General features: G+C 45.2%; 1 protein-coding gene and 1 long non-coding RNA gene across 2 annotated transcripts; both read left to right on the top strand.

Moving 5' to 3' along the window:
• Positions 1–1715: 1715 nt before the first annotated feature.
• On the top strand, positions 1716–15204 carry LOC309336285 (uncharacterized protein; the record flags this gene model as incomplete). Its single annotated transcript, XM_081851913.1, is given in 7 exon segments — positions 1716–5037; positions 5040–5119; positions 8989–9224; positions 12909–12983; positions 13100–13158; positions 13278–13915; positions 14968–15204. Coding segments are annotated over 7 exon segments (1728 nt in total). The 5' UTR covers positions 1716–4634.
• On the top strand, positions 5126–5973 carry LOC309335123. Its single transcript, XR_014153367.1, has 2 exons — positions 5126–5395; positions 5540–5973. It is a non-coding gene; the product is annotated as an uncharacterized lncRNA (long non-coding RNA).
• Positions 15205–17074: the final 1870 nt, after the last annotated feature.

The following is a 17074-nucleotide window of genomic DNA, read 5'->3' as shown; positions in this document are numbered from 1 at the left end:
GTCTCCCAGTGGCTAACAATCTCCTTTCCCTTCCTCCCCCACAACAAACACTCTGTGAGGTGAGTGGGGCTGAGAGACTTCAGAGAAGTGTGACTAGCCCAAGGTCACCCAGCAGCTGCATGTGGAAGAGCGGGGAAGCAAACCCAGTTCACCAGATTACGAGTCCACCGCTCTTAACCACTACACCACCCCATTCTCCATTACCTTAAACAGAATTTCTTTTTAATTTGGAAGATGATTGAGAGGTTCCTATCGCCGGTGCTGCCAGCGTGGTGCTTGCAGGCACGCGCGTGCTAACAGAGGCCTTTCCTGAAACCCACGGAGTCCCTTCCCTGCACTTAAAGCCTACACAACACAAAACAGTGTTGGTGTGTGTGTGTTTTGTTTTATTTGTTTTTTATCTTATATTTTGGAAATGTCCAAGTTTTGTTTCCTTCAAATTGGGGGGGGGGGCTCCAAGACAGTGGGGCCCTAAGCTATAACTTGTTTAGCTTATATGTAAATCCAGCATTTAGGACCGCGGAGTACTTCTGCAATTAAGTGTTAGAATACCCCCTAAATGAGACTATTTCCCTCTTAAAGACAGCAAATACAGTTTTTAAATTCCCTCTGACAGGGGAAAGATTACGAGTGCGGCACACACAAGGTTATTGGTGAGTGTGTGTGTGTGTGTTTAGTTTATGAACAATATTCCTCTCCACCCTTTGAGATCTCGCAGCCAGTGTGCTCACTGCCAAGGGCTCTGGCAGCTGTACCTTTAACATATATCAAGCTATTCCTGGAACTGAGAATTTCTTTTTAATTTGGAAGATGATTGAGAGGTTCCTATCGCAGGTGCTGCCAGTGTGGTGTTTGCAGGCACACGCGTGCTAACAGAGGCCTTTCCTGAAACCCATGGAGTCCCTTCCCTGCACTTAAAGCAACGTTTTATTGCAGCCGGTATAACAGGTTGTGGAGTGTGCCCACAACAGCTTATCTGGTTTGCTAATGTGCCCTCAGGCACTTTTTGTAGTCCTTGTTTATTGCTATTTACACAACGGGCAAGAGGCGGCCTAATTTCAATCATCATCGCTGCTGCCAGTTGCCTTTACAACCCTTCTCTTACGTTCCCACAGTCTTCTGATATCCATGAATCTGTCTGCTCCCTTTCCTGTGTCTCCCCTTCTTGCGTTTCTTCCCAGCCCTGTCTCTCCTCCCCCACCGTGGGCTGGGAATCCCTGTTCACTTCAGTCTCTCCTCCTTTTGAAGCCCTCTTCCCTCTCTTCTTCCTGTCTCTCATACAGTTCAGGCTCACTGATATAACTTATGTCAGGGAGTTCTGACATAAGTACCGTATTTTTCGCCCCATAGGACACACCGCCCCATAGGATGCACCTAGTTTTTTTTGGGGGGGGGAGGGAAATAAGGGGAAAAAAATATTTCCCCCCCCCGGCGCGGGGGAAGACCGAGCTTCCCCCGACCCCAGCCCCCAGAACAGGCTGCTGCCTGCAAGCCTTGCGAGCCTGGCCCGCCTGGCGCGCAAGGCTTGCGGACATCTGCCTGAAGCACGGGGCGTCCTCCGGAGGGCGCCCCGTGCTTCGGGCTGCAGGCTGCTGCCCGTAAGCCTTGCGAGCCCGCGGGAACTCCCCCGGGCTCGCAAGGCTTGCGGATAGCTTCCTGAAGCCTGGAGAGCGAGAGGGGTCAGTGCGCACCGACGTCTCTCGCTCTCCAGGCTTCAGCGAAAGCCTGCATTCGCCCCATAGGACGCACACACATTTCCCCTTCATTTTTGGAGGGGGAAAAGTGCGTCCTATAGGGCGAAAAATATGGTATATGATGCAAACTACTAATAATTATAAATAGCAGATTGTAGGCCCCTATATATAGAAATGAGCAAACCAGTGATATTTTAGGGGGCAGGCTAGGAGGTGGGGCCCATTACTTACATCCTAGGAGCCTACACAACATAAAACGCTGTTGCTGTATGTAGGTTTTATTTTATTTTTTTATCTTACATTTTGGAAATGTACATCCAAGTTTTTTTCCTTTAATTTTTTTTGGGCCCCAACAGAGTGGGGCCCTAAACTATAGCTTGCTTAGCTTATACAGTACGTAAATCCAGCGCTGATCCTGCTACAGGGCCCAGTTATTCTGAAAGGATCGCTGTATGCCTATATTCTAATCTCAACAGAAGGGTTTTTATCCTAGGCTAGGAAATCAGGCCTTGACACCGTAAGCTGCGGAAAATCTTTTTTTGAAAAAATCCTTGACCCGCGTGGTCAGAATTTCACTAAAATCCTGACGTTATGCAATTCACTCATAAATGGTGCCAAACAGTTGCAAATGCCACTCTGAAAGGTTTAGCGGTGAAAACCAAAGGGTTTTTATCCTAGGCTAAGAAATCAGGCCTTGACACCGTAAGCTGCGAAAAATCTTTTTTTGAAAAAATCACAAAAAATCTGACGTTATGCAGTTTAGGTTAATTTATAATTAACCTAAAGTAGGTAATAAAAACCATCAGGTGCCCATGTCTCTTCTGCCACTGAGAGAACAAAAGAACAGCCAGAGCGGCAGCTGCCAAAGATGTTATTCTTATTTCAGACAATTCCAATAATTAAGGGGACAGCAATATTTAAAGAGTGGCAAAGAGCAATTTCAAGATATATCTGGCAGGGTAAGAAGCCAAGAATTATGTATAAGTTATTAACGGATGCGAAAGAAAGAGGAGGCTTCGCCCTGCCAGACTTGAAATTATATTATGAAGCTTCATGTCTCTGCTGGCTGAAAGAATGGATAAAGTTAAAAAATACTGAGTTATTGGATTTAGAAGGTTTTGATAACAGATATGGCTGGCACGCATATCTATGGTGTGAGAAAAGAAAGATTCATAAAGGCTTCGAAAACCACATCTTTAGAAGATCTCTCATAGAAATATGGGCGAGATATAGAAGTTTATTAGAAACAAGAACTCCCCACTGGCTATCTCCGTTAGAAGTTATAAGTCTTAAGAAAGTTAATATGAGGGGGAACTGGATTACATATAAAGAATTGATTATAAAGGAAGGAAGAAAATGGAAAATGAAACCCTATGAAGAAGTGAAAGAGTATGTGTATGATTGTTTGCATTATTATCAGGTTAACGAAATGTTTAAAAAGGACTTAAAAGAAAGGTTATGAGGAAAAAGAATCTAAATTTCAAATAGAAATAATAAACAATGAAAATAAAAATTTGTCCAAAATGTATAAAATCTTGCTAGAATGGTATACAAAAGATGAGGAAGTTAAATCGGTTATGATACACTGGGCCAGAGATTTGGGTTATAATATACAGTTTAATGATTGGATAAAACGGTGGAATGAAAATATAAAATTTACGGCATGTACTGCGTTAAAGGAAAATGTTATGAAAATGATTTATAGATGGTACATCACACCTGTGAAACTGGCAAAAATGTATAAAACATGTAATAAGTGTTGGAAATGTAAAGAAAAAGACGGAACATTTTACCATATGTGGTGGGACTGTAAGAAGGTGAAGGGCTTCTGGGAAATGATATATAATGAGATGAAAAAGATGTTGAAATATACGTTTGTTAAGAAACCAGAGGCTTTTCTTCTAGGAATAGTAGGAAATGAAATAAATAGAATGGATTGTAAACTTTTCCAATATGCAGTAACAGCAGCTAGAATATTATTGGCCCAAAAATGGAAACAGGAACAACTGCCGACGCTCGAAGAATGGAGAATGGAACTAATGGACTGTGCTGAACTAGACAAACTAACAGGAAAGATCAGATATATACGAGATCAAAAGTTCATTGAAGACTGGGGAAAATTTTCAGACTATCTGAAATGTGTATGTGATGAGCAAATAACGCCAGTGGGATTTCAAGAAGTTCTGTAAATGACAGAGGACTATTGTATTGATGAAAACTAAGGGTGTGAAGGTTTATAAAATGCAATATAAAATTAGGAAATGTGTATTTAAAAATTTGAATAATGGATGATTGTCAGAGAGGTTGAAGGAAGTCAAAAAGAGAAAATATGTGATAAAATTTAGATTGGATATTATAAATGTATGTTGAAAAATTTAATTTTTTATATATATATAACAGCCAGAGCGAATAAAAGTAAATCATTTGCAGGGCAGGACTGTGCTGCTCAAGTCTGCAGCTGCTTGAGACAAAAAAACAAACCCACAAGGGAAGCAAATATATCACTGAAGACTAGTTTCAAATCCTTCCACCCCAACATTTTTCAGCGCAGTTTTGGTGTGAAAGAGTTCTGCCATGGGAAAAAGGTTTCCCCTTATATTTAGGAAAAGCTTGTAACAAATTTAAACCAGCATTCACTTTGGGTTACTACAGGACCGCGGAGTACACTGCTGCAATAAAGTGTAAGAATACCCCCTAAATGAGATTATTTCCCTCTTAAAGTTTTTAAGTTCCTCTGACGGGCAAGATTACAAGTGCATGCACAAACCATGTTATTGGTGAGTTTGTGTGTGTGTGTGGAGTTTATTAACAATATTTCTTTCCACCCTTTGAGATCTTTGAGGACTGGAAGCTGCAGATAAAAACAAGCCCCACCCTCGAGACTCTGCGACTGACTTTCTCTTCTCCTCTGACTTTGCTGTTTTCTGCCCTCCTGCTAACATGGAAACAACATGCTTAGTTGTCCTGCTCAGGTTCTGCGTCCAGATATTAGCCTTCCCTGCTTACTTGCTATGGTATCTGGGTATCTGGGAACCCCTTTGCAAGAAGTTGTTCCCCTACCTCATGGCTGTGGTGACCATCTGTTATAATAAGCACATGTCTGACAAGAAAAAGGAAATGTTCAGCAACCTGAAGGACTTTGCCAGTCCTACGGGGGCCCTCACACTGTTGGAGATTGGTGCGGGAACTGGCTCCAACTTTCAGTTCTACCCCGCGGGATGCAAAATCATATGCACTGATCCGAACCCCAACTTCCAGAAGTCTCTCAACAAGAGCCTGGCTGAAAAGCCACACATGCAGGTGGAACACTGCTTGGTGGCTCCGGCTGAGGACCTGCACCAGGTGTGGTGGTTTCAACGCTGGTGCTATGCTCTGTGAAGAGCCCAGAGCAAGTTATGAAAGAAGTCCTGCGGGTGCTGAGACCGGTAAGTAGCTCACGCCGTGGGAAGAAGAAGGACAATTCAGTAAATGCAGGGGGATGTGTATTCTCAGGTGTTAGTCAATTCTATATCCGTTGGGGAATCACAAATGCAGGTAGATGGATTCGGATCTCTTGTTGTTTCTGCGTAAACCAATTTGCTTCTGAGCTATTTACATTCTCATAAGTTGCAAATGTTGGAATCACTTACTTGCTTTTCTCCCTAACTACAGTTAGGAAGAAACAATCCCACACTCTGTGTTATTGAGGGTACCTTAGACCAGTGTTTCCCAACCTTTGGTCTCTAGCTGTTTTCGGACTACATTCCCCACCATCCCTGACCACTGGTATTGCTAGCTAGGGATGATGGGAGTTGTAGTCCAAAAGCAGCTGGAGACCCAAGGTTGGGAAACACTGCCTTAGACAGATAAAGACATGCCTCTTATTATTTTGTCCATTGTGCACTTGTGAAAGACCAAAGCAAATTTTTAAACACGCTTGTCTCTCATGTTGAAACTGGTAGGTGGTTCGGCAGGAACGCCCAGTATACCTGAAGCAGCCTCTCCACTCCTATCGTTCAGCCCAGACACTTAGATCCAGCTCCGAGCACCTTCTGGTGGTTCCCTCACTGTGAGCAGTGAAGGGAACCAGACAGAGGGCCTTCTCGGTAGTGGCGCCCACCCTGTGGAACGCCCTGCCATCAGATGTCAAGGAAATAAACTTTTAGAAGACATCTCAAGGCAGCCCTGTTTAGGGACGTTTTTAATGTTTGATCTTTTATCGTGTTTTTAATATTCTGTTGGGAGCCATCCAGAGTGGCTGGGGAAACCTGTATGTATGTATGAATGAATGAATAATTAATAATGCTTATTATTATTATTATTATTATTATTATTATTATTATTCCTCCTCCTCACATTTCAGCCTCTCTGCATTTGTTTTGTGCCTATTCCCACCTGCTTTAAAAAAACGAAAAATAGAATGATTCATGTTTGGGAATGGCTTTTTAAACACATTATAGCCTCTCTTTCCTTTTGAAGTATAGTGAGTAAAATGTATTTGTTTCACCCACTGAGATTTCCTTGACATCTTCCATCTCTGCTTACCAATGAAACTGGCAAAGTCGGGGGCAAACTCAAAATCACCCTTGGCTAAGCTGTTAACTGACTCTAGTGACAGATCCCATACCCTCCAACGTTTATTTGATGAAAATAGGGACATCCTATTAAACAACAACGGCAGCAATTGTATTATTGGTTGCCCCAACCACTCTGGGCTGCTTTCAACATACATAAAAACATAATAAAACATAAAACATTTTTTTTTAATCCCCATACAGGGCTGCCTTCAGATGTCTTCTAAAGGTTGTATAGTTACTTATCTCCTTGGCTTGGGGGTCACATAACTCCATATCCTCCAACATTTCTCGGATGAAAATAGGGACTGAGGAAAAGCAGGACATTCCAGGATCAAATCAGAAACCAGGATGTAAATCCAGGACTCTTAGCATAGGGACATGATCCAGACAAACAGTTATTATCTTTCTCCCTGCAACACCACCAATTTGGACAGCTGCCACAAAAAATAAAATAAGGTAGCATTAAGTGCAGAGTAGACCTATTAAAATGAATGAACCTCTCTTAGTCACCGTGATTACCGTAATTTCAATAGGTCTACTTAGTTAAACACCTGCCAGGGTACTAGGGTGGATGAAGTTATTTAAACCTCTCCTTCAAGCCCAGTGGCCTGATGAGGGTGTAAATTGCCCTCTCCTCGGTCATCAGTTAATTTATTTGATGAACCAGAAAAATTTGGTATCATTGTCAAACTTGACCCCAGTTCAGTCCTTGGACATGTTAATGATTAACAGGTTGAGTTTAAGGGCTTGTTTCTCAAATAATTGATTATGCAAACTGTAAATTCAAGTACCGGTACACTGTGAACTGGTATGTAAACTGTTCAAAATTCCGAAGTTTATTTATGTTGGGTGCTTTTAGGATTGTGAACTGGGATAACTAACTAACCTTTTGGGCCCAAGGTTGCAGTCATTCTTAGCTCCCCTTTTCAACTCTTACATCTATATGGATCCATACTGAGTTTTGGACCTTCTCAGCATTGGCATGCAGCTCTCAAAGGGTTTGCTAAGCATGACTGCAACCTTGGGCCCAAAAGGTTAGTTAGTTATCCCAGTTCACAATCCTAAAAGCACCCAACATAAATAAACTTCGGAATTTTGAACAGTTTACATACCAGTTCACAGTGTACTGGTACTTGAATTTACAGTTTGCATAATCAATTATTTGAGAAACGAGCCCTTAAACTCAACCTGTTAATCATTAACATGTCCAAGGACTGAACTGGGGTCAAGTTTGACAATGATACCAAATTTTTCACATTGGTTAATGCAAAAAGGTGTTGTGAAAAGCTCCAAAAGGATTTCTCCAAACCATAGACCCAACTCCTAGGGGCCGAGGTCCCACTGACCCCACGAATAAATTATTTAAGGGGGCTGGGAACCCCCATAGGTGATGGGCAATACGATTAATATGGAGTGTGTCTGTGTACTACTTCTTGTGGTTGATTATATGGGGAGGGGCATACCTGGCCTTCCCCAATATTTTATTCAAGTTGGCACTCCTGCTCCAGACCAGTGGCGTAGCGTGGGTTGTCAACACCCGGGGCAAGGCAAGTAATTTGCGCCCCTTAACCCCTGGATTTTAGCACTCGAGTGCGAGCGCGCCCCCCCAGATGTTGCGGCCGGCCCCCCCTGCACCCCCCACGCTACGCCACTGGGGCTGGGGGCGAGCGAAGGAGCCAAGGACCCCCCCCCTTAAGGCTCAGCAGGAATTTATTAAATTTATTATTTGCGGAGCCCCCTTCCGCTGGAAGACCCTCGCCCGCCCGCCGGCTCCCTCTCGGAGGGTTTTGGGGAGAGCAGGGCGCGGCGAGGCCCCTCGGAGCTCTCCTCCCTCACAGTCGGCAGAAGCAGCCGCCGCCTGTGGCTGGGCCGAGGGGATGGCGGCGGCGGCGGGGTGCGGAGGCTGCCCGTGCCCGGCCAGGCGTTGGTGGCAGCGTTGGTGCTGCTGCAGTGGCTGCTCCTCCTGCGAGCAGTGAGTGGAGCGCAGCCGCAGCGGCGGGGGGCGCGCACGCTAGGGCGCAAGGCTGGCGGCGGCGGGGAGCCCGGCGGAGGACTCGCACCCCCCCCAGATGTTGCGCCCGGTGCGGCCGGCACCCCTGGCACCCCCCACGCTACGCCACTGCTCCAGACTGAGCAAATGGGCATTAAAATGGCCAATGAAGTTCAAAGTAATCAAGAGTAGAGTGATTTGGGGGTGACAGATAAAATTAAAATCACATATAACCTCAGGAATCTGAATTGGTGGTAAGTGACCACGGATGAGACTTTGCAGCCATAGCAGATAGCTTGGTGAAGAGGTTGACCCAGCTTGTAGCAGCTGTGAGAAAAGGCAAATGATGGAGATGTGTAATATTATGCACGGAATGGAGAAAGCAGACAGAGAAACCATAAAACTGTAGAATTAGAAGGGAGCCTGGAGATCATCTAGTCCAACCCCCTACAAGGCAGGAATATGCAGCTGTCCCGTACAGGGATCGAACCTGCAACCTTGGCGTTCTCAGCACCACGCTCTAACCAACTGAGCAGTCTGTGTTCCTCTCATAAGACTAGAACCCCAAAGCCATCCAATGCAGCTGAATGTGGGAAGATTCAGGACAGAATTCAGGGGAACAGTGGCTGTTGCCATGAAAAGTTAACAGCACTCTGATACCATTAGCACTGATTATGCAAAGGAATATCTGAGGAAATCCAAAGGAGAATAGAAAGTAACTTATATGCATCCATTTCTGTTTCTCCAGGGTGGCGCTTACTTTTTCCTAGAACACGTTGCAGGTGCTCCTTCCAGCTGGACTCTCTTCTGGCAGCAGATCTCTGATCCAACTTGGAAATGTCTGTTTGACGGGTGCCACATGACCAGAGAAACCTGGAACGTCCTGGAAAAAGCTGGCTTCTCAGAGCTGAAGCTACGGCACATAGATGCCCCTTTAAAATGGTACCCTATTAGGCTGCATATCATAGGATATGCTGTAAAGTAGCTTGGAAATAAATTTCTGAACAAGATCTCCATGCAGGTGTCTCTGGGTTGGGGTGTAGAACCTAACCATAAGAATTATAGCACAGCCCATCGCTATGTCACCTATGGCCTGTGAACCTCTTGCGCAATCTGTAATTCGATGCACACACATGTATGTTATCGCCAATCCATTTTTTATTTCCACTTGACAGACTGTCCAGCAACCTTCACTTTCCACAATCCAGCTGCTCCCATGCAGATGTGAACGTTGCGATAACACATAGCTTGGGCTTGCCTCATTCACTTCCACGTGAGCATGCATGAACTACCATTACTCTTCTCCCTGGAAGCATCTGGTCCTCGTGGAGGTTGGGATATCAGCCATTGTTGATTACCTTAAACAGAATTTCTGTTTAATTTGGAAGATGATTGAGAGGTTCCTATTGCGGGTGCTGCCAGTGTGGTGCTTGCAGGCACACGCGTGCTAACAGAGGCCTTTCCTGAAACCCACGGAGTCCCTTCCCTGCACTTAAAGCAACATTTTGCTGAAGGTTAACAACAGGAAGATTTAAAGGAACTATTAGAAACTCAAGGCAGCAGAGATATGAGATGATCATAGCCCCCCCCCCAAACTTGAAGCATGGGAAGTCCCAATAAAAATTTAAAATTTGGCAGAATATTTGGACTATATGATATTTAATTGTATAATTTGGAATATTTAATGTGATATGATTGGATTGTTAAAATGGAAAATTTAATTAAAAAATATTTTTTAAAAAAGAGCAACATTTTACTGCAGCCGGTATAACAGGTTGTGGAGTGTGCCCAAAACAGCTTATCAGGTTTGCTAATGTGGCCTCAGGCTCAGGGGCAGAGCGTGGCGTGCCAGCGCCTGTGGCTGCATGGAGGGGGTGGGTGGGATGGAGGGAAACAGTTGAGGTATATATGCCTCATGGCATCCGTGTCACCCAGGAGATCGCAGCTGCAGAGATAAGAAGAGTCGTTCCGTTGTCTGAAGAAGTCACTTCCTGGTTCACATGGAGAAGTCGTCTTCAACAGAATCCGCTGATGAAAGCACACAGCTGTATTGAAGCAGCACTGGGTGTTAAAATTTTGCACCCAGGGAAACCACCCCGATCCACGCCACACCACAGCTCAGCCTCAGAAAGTTTGGTGACCCCTGACCTGCAGCGCTGTGGTTTATTTTTGTATTCTGCTTCCTCTACCTGCTTCCCCTTGCCTTTTATTTATTTGACCGCTTAAGTGTGTGCAGTAGCCAACCTCAGGATTCTGGAATCCCCATGTGCATGGAATTCATGCTAATTTGAATGTTGAGGATCAGCATCGTAAGAAACCAGCACATTCTTCTTTGATCTCGGAAAGACGGGGAGCGTGGGCTGCTTTTACACTGTGAGCAACGTGTAAGCGAACGGTCTGGGAAATGGGGGATGCATTGGTCCCAATGTTCCAGGGCTTTAAGATGTGGGTGGGTGGGTGGGTGGAGCCGCTTTGATCTTGGAGTGGGATAAGGCAGCTGGAAGTTAGCCCTCCTTTCCCCATTACATTGTATGCAGGTGAGGAGTGCAGGGGGCAGTTGCTAGGAGTCTTTTTTTTCCAAATAAAAAAATGAATTGCTTTGGTGCAGCCCCAGTCCCCCCCCCCCAACTTCCACCTCTTGGGTTCTGGGACTGTGGGTGATGCCTAAAAATGAGGCTGGTGGTAAAAGGTAGAAAGGTAAAGGACCCCCAGATAGTTAAGTCCAGTCAAAGGCGACTATGGGGTTGTGGCGCTAATCTCGCTGTCAGGCTGAGGATGCCGGCGTTTGTCTACAGACAGCTTTCCAGGTCATGTGGCCAGCATGGCTAAACTGCTTCTGGTGCAACGGACACCGTGACGGAAACCAGAGCGCACGGAAACACCATTTACCTTACCGCCGCAGCAGTACCTATTTATCTACTTGTGTTGATGTGCTTTCGAACTGCTAAGTTGGCAGGAGCTGGGACACGGCAATGGGAGCTCACCACCATTGAGCGGATTGGAACTGCCGAGCTTCCGATCGGCAAGCCCAAGAGGCTCGGTGGTTTAGACCACAGCGCCACCTGCTCCCCTTATTGGGTGGCGGTGGCAGCAACTGGTGGAGACTTAAGACTCAACTGGCAGCACTACGGGGCTGTTGTGCAGCAGCCGGGAAAGGAAGGGGGCATGAGAGGCTCTCCCTTCTCCACACAGCCTTCTCTAACTGAACAAACTGGCAGATTTGCTGTTAAGGTTCCATTCCTCTTAAGAGTACAGTAAAATATCTGCAGAACAGGAGGGTTGAGGAGCCATGGGAATGAGGATGGTGCAAGGGGAATTTGAAAAAATAGAGGAGGAAAGAGGGGTGAAAGTAAAAAGGAAGGAACAGGAGGCATGGGACTGGGGATGAAGGTTCAGGCAGTTACTATGAGCGTGGTCTGAGCATAAGTGGGGTTGCAGAAAAGGAGGCAGAAAAGAAGCTATGGAGAGGAGGGTGAAGATGAAAGCAGGTGCAAAATGGGGCTGCAGAACAGGAGGGATTATGTCTTGACAGAACAGACAATCCAGTAATTAAAGTGCCTTTGGGGGGGGGCGGGCATTGAGTTGGCGAACAGTGGGGTTAAACTGAACTTTCCTTGAAAGGTCCTTTCATCCTGATGCTACATTTGCCAAACTAGCTGGCTAATGGCAGCCCTTAGCCCCAAATGACCCGCCGTTCTAACTGCCATCCTTTGCACAAAATAACTCTCCGTAAAACATGAGCAGAGAAGGTAGGTCTTTAGATCCCTGCCTGAGGCGCAAAAGGTTGCAGTGACATCAAGGGAAAGCTATGGGGAGAGACTGCAAGGCTGCTTTGAGAGAGAGAGAACTGTACATACTTGAGCTGAACAACTTGGATGAGTTAGAGCAGGAGCAAATTGTTCCAGACCCTTCCAAGTGTCCCTATTTTCCAGGGACATTCCCAGATTTACAGAAGCCATCCCGGTTTCTGATATGATTCCGCTTTTCCTTAGCACGTCCCTATTTCCATCGGAGAAATATTGCAGGGTATGGAGTTACGGGACCCTCGAGCCAAGGAGATAAGTAAATATACAACCTTTAGAAGGCATCTGAAGGCAGCCCTATATAGGGAAGTTTTTTAAATGTTTAATTAGGTTTTTATATATGTTAGAAGTGGTCCAGAGTGGCTGGGACAACCCAGCCAGATGGGCGGGGTATAAATGAGAAATATTATTATTATTATTATTATTATTATTATTATTATTTCTATTATTAAATAGGATGTCTGTATTTTCATCAGATAAATGTTTGAGGGTATGTTGTTCTAAACACTTAAGTTTTGGCTACATGTTAATCAGTTATGTGATTATATCCTCCACAGATTTTTTTCTTAACCCCTCCCCCCCAAAAAATAAACCCTTGGGTTAAGCTGCCTCTGAATGGAAAATGCAGGTAATAATCATACTACTACTACTAATAATAATAATAATAATACGAATAATAATAATAATAATAATAATAATAATAATAATAATAATAATAATTTTATTATTATTTATACCCTGCCCATCTGGCTGGGTTTCCCCAGCCACTCTGGGAGGCTACCAATGGAATATTAAAAGCATGATAAAACATAAAACATTAAAAACTTCCCTAAACAGGTGTGCCTTCATATCTCTCTGCCCCCAGCTCCAGGCCCTTCCCAAGTTATTCCCCCTCACACAAATACAAATATGTACACACTCATGTGTACATGTGTGACAGGTAAGAGAAATCTGAGTAAGCTGTGGGTTAAGCAAAAAAACAAACTGCTTTTGCGCTTCAGAACACCAGAGGAGAAAGAGTTACACAGTCACCCTCCTTCCCTTCCCTTCTGGCAGATTGCCAAAGACTGCTTTTGGCAGTCAAAACAAAAGGCTCAGGCTGAATGAGGAAGTCAGTGGGTAACGTGATCCTTAGGAAGTTCCTGAACCTAGCAAGACGTTTGCAGCTTCCTCTCTCCTCGTCCACAACCCTGCTTTGAGATCTGCACTGGAACTAAGCGATGATGGAGGAAAGAAAGCCATCCGCGTCCTAACTTTCCCAAGACAGGCTATATCGACGTTTGCACAGAATTCAAAACTATTTCCCCTGCTTCTGGAACTTCCGAGGGAAAAAGAGGGCGAAAGATCCGAGACTGGGCTAGAGGAGCTGAAATGGCAACAGCCCTGGTCTTCTGCCTCCGTCTCTGTCTCCAGCTGCTAGCCCTTCCCATATACGTGCTGTCGTACTTGGGCGTATGGCAGCCCTACTGCAAGAAGATCTTCCCGGCCTTCATGGAGAAGTTTGCACCCAGTTACAACAAGAAGATGTCAAGGCGGAAACAAGAGCTGTTCCGCAACTTGTTGGAGTTTGCAGGCCCCTCGGGGCAGCTGCGGCTGCTGGAGATAGGAACCGGCACGGGCTCCAACTTCCAGTTCTTCCCGGCCAACTGCAGGGTCACCTGTACAGACCCCAACCCCCACTTTCAACGGAGTCTAGCCAAAAGCATGGCCCAGAACCAGCACCTTCAGTTTGACAGCTTCTTGGTGACCCCGGCGGAGAATCTGCAGGAGGTGGCCGATTCTTCCGTCGATGTCGTCGTTTCCACTTTGGTCCTCTGCTCCGTGCGGGACATGCAAAGTGTTCTGAGCGAAGTCTGCAGGGTCCTCAAGCCGGTGAGTATTTGAGGGGGAGAGGGCAGCAAAAGAGACATGGTGGGGTAGAGATGCAATTTCAGAGGGGTATAGTAGGCAGCAGGCCGATGCAAAGGAAGGGAGCAGCAGGGTTCACTTGCTCCAGACCTCGAAGATGGCATGGGGGCCCTCGCCAGGGCCTGCCAAACTTACGCTGTCGTGCCAATAACAAGACTCCCACCCCAGACCTCAGACAAGCTCTGAACAGGCCTGGTAGGTAGCTATGTGTTACAGTGCAATTGTAAGCACACTTATCAGGAGGTAAGCTCCATTGAACTAAATGGGACTTTGCTTCTGAATAAACATGCCTAGGATTGCAGACCCTCCAAGTGTCCCTATTTTCCAGGGACAGTCCCAGAGTTACAGAAGCCGTCCCGGTTTCTGATTCGATCCCGGAATGTCCCACGTTTCCTTAGGAGGTCCCTATTTTCATCGGATAAATGTCGGCGGGTATGGATTTCTGCGATCCCTGAGCCAAGGAAATAAGTAACTATACAACCTTTAGAAGACATTTGTCTTACCAGACTGACTTTGTGTATGTTCCTTTTGACAAAGGCCTAAAGCTTCACTGAAGCCTGTGTCTATTTGGCATTCCTTTTGGGACCCCTGACTACGGACCCCAACCTTGTACTAAATTTCCCTCTCAAACAGAAGGGAGATTGCTAGTGGCAGGTAATCAGCCCTTGGGCTTACATGTTTGCAAATGCCCCAAGTCTAATATTCATTCAGAAGATGTATACTGTATTTTGCCTTTTGACTGAATGATCCTCAATGCAGCTTGCAACAGATTGTAATAACATACATATGTAGGAGCTGTTAGACCTTCGAGCTACTGGAATATTGACATTTTCGCAGGTTATTTATGCAAGGAAGAAGCAAAGCACAAGTAGGTCAGTCAGATTTGGGGGGAAATAAATATCTGGTGAAATTGATTTTAAGGCACTGAAAGTGGTTTTATATCATGCACAAAACATCCTACACTCTTGATTTCCCTGGAATACTTATTGTTCAAATGGTCTCCTCCTTTCCTTTAGGGTGGAGCATTTTATTTCTTGGAACATGTGGTTGCAGACCATTCAAGCTGGTGCTACTTTTGGCAGCAAGTTCTCTTCCCAACATGGAAACTTCTCTTTGACGGATGCTGCTTAACAAGAGAGATCTGGAGCGATCTTGACAAAGCAAATTTCTCAGATGTAAAGCTGCAACATATATACGTCCCCTTACACTGGACACCGATTCAGCCACATATCATTGGTTATGCTGTAAAGTAATTCTCAGTTCACCAGTGCAATCCAATCAGATGAATGTTTACTGAAAAATATGTTCCACTGAGTTCAGCTCCTGTGTCAGACTGCAATACAGTAGTATGCTCAGTTACTTGGGAGAAAGCTCCACTGAACTCAGGGAATTTTTTATTTCTGAGTAAACATGCTAAGGCTTCTCCTTTTATATACACATTTCAAAGGAAGTTTCCTTCTCTGAAAGGAATTCAGTTCTACTTTCTAAAGTGCAGAGCAGACTGGGAAAATCTTAGAATATAGTCAACGACAGCTTGTTTAAATCAATTAACGGCAAATTAAAGCACTACTAAGACACCATTTTAAAGTTCTCTGCATGCTTTTTTTTCCTAAAAAATATGTGTAAACACATAGCATTGCTAACTGGCCAGAAAAAGAAATCAGCCTGGCCAGCTTGTGCTGATTTGATCTGCAGAAATCAGCTGGTAAAGCTTTTACTGACAGGCACCTAAATATTATCTGAGTGGGGTGTAGAGATTGGGGAATTCTCACCACTTGCTTCAAACAATTCCAGGACTGTGAGGAGCAGAGCCATGGCAGATGAACTGGTGGGGAAGGGACCCTCGCTCAGTGACAGAGTACAAGGTGCAATCCTTGGGCTTCCTGTTAGGACCCAATTGCAGGTGACATGGAAAAAATATTGTCCAAGACCTCTGGCAGCGTAGTGAGCATGGGCAGAGTTGGACAAAAAGTCTGACCCTATATATGGTTACCTATATTAAGAAGTGAAGATGTGTTTGTAATGTAGCTATTACAATTTTTTGTTGATGAAAGTGCTGGTAAAGGGGTTGGTACAGGAACCAGTTCAAAAGTTGCCTACTTCAGCAGTAGTTAATTGATGTCAGTATTTAACTTTATCATTTTTGCTTTATGGTTGTTTTATTGCTGCAACCCACTTTGATATATTTTTTATGACATAGCAATACATATTTTATACATAAAACTCTATCCCAAAGGTATTTTAACATGCCTTTAGGACTATTGCCCCCCTACAGTTTAGGGGGTGAATAAAGAGCCAGGGGTTGAAAATGGTCTAGCAGTAGGAAATCTTAATGACAAATAGTGCAAAAGAATAATAATCATGAGCCTCAGAAATAAACAGTATGGGCATGTATCTTCCTTGCCAATGTGGAACCTTATATTTAACAAGATTTCACAATCCAACAGTATGCCAGATTTTTTTTTACATTTTTGCAATTCCTGGTAATGGTGGATGATTAATAAATGTTCATGATATTCTGGTATTTCTTGACTACCGTATTTTTCGCCCTATAGGACACACCGTCCCATAAGGCGCACCTAGTTTTTTGGGGGGGAAATAAAGGGGGGAAAATTATTTTTCCCCCCCCAGGCGCGGGGCTGGGGCGGGGGAGGCCCTCCCGAGCTTCCCCCGACCCCAGCCCCCAAACAGGCAGCTCTCTGCAAGCTGTGGGAGCCCAGCGCTGGCTCCCGCTGCTTGCGGAGAGGTCCGCGAAGCCTGGACGCGCTGAGCTCAGCGCGCGCAGGCTTCAGCACGCAGGCAACTCTCCGCAAGCAGCGGGAGCGCTCCCGCCGCTTGCAGAGAGGTCTGCGAAGCCTGGAGAGCGAGAGGGGTCGGTGTGCAACCAACCCCTCTCGCTCTCCAGGCTTCACCGAAAGCCTGCATTCACCCCATAGGACGCACACACATTTCCCCTTCATTTTTGGAGGGGAAAAAGTGTGTCCTATAGGGCGAAAAATACGGTATATTTCATATACCTACCTAAGTACAGTGGTGCCTCGCAAGACGAAATTAATCCGTTCCGTGAGGCTCTTCGTATAGCGGTTTTTTCGTCTTGTGATGCAAGCCCATTGACAACTTAGC

This window comes from Podarcis erhardii (assembly GCF_964252035.2).
Source record: "Podarcis erhardii genome assembly, chromosome: 2".
Lineage (NCBI taxonomy): Eukaryota > Metazoa > Chordata > Lepidosauria > Squamata > Lacertidae > Podarcis > Podarcis erhardii.
The sequence above is the reverse complement of the archived record's forward strand: the minus strand, read 5'-3'. Positions and strand labels throughout refer to the sequence as shown.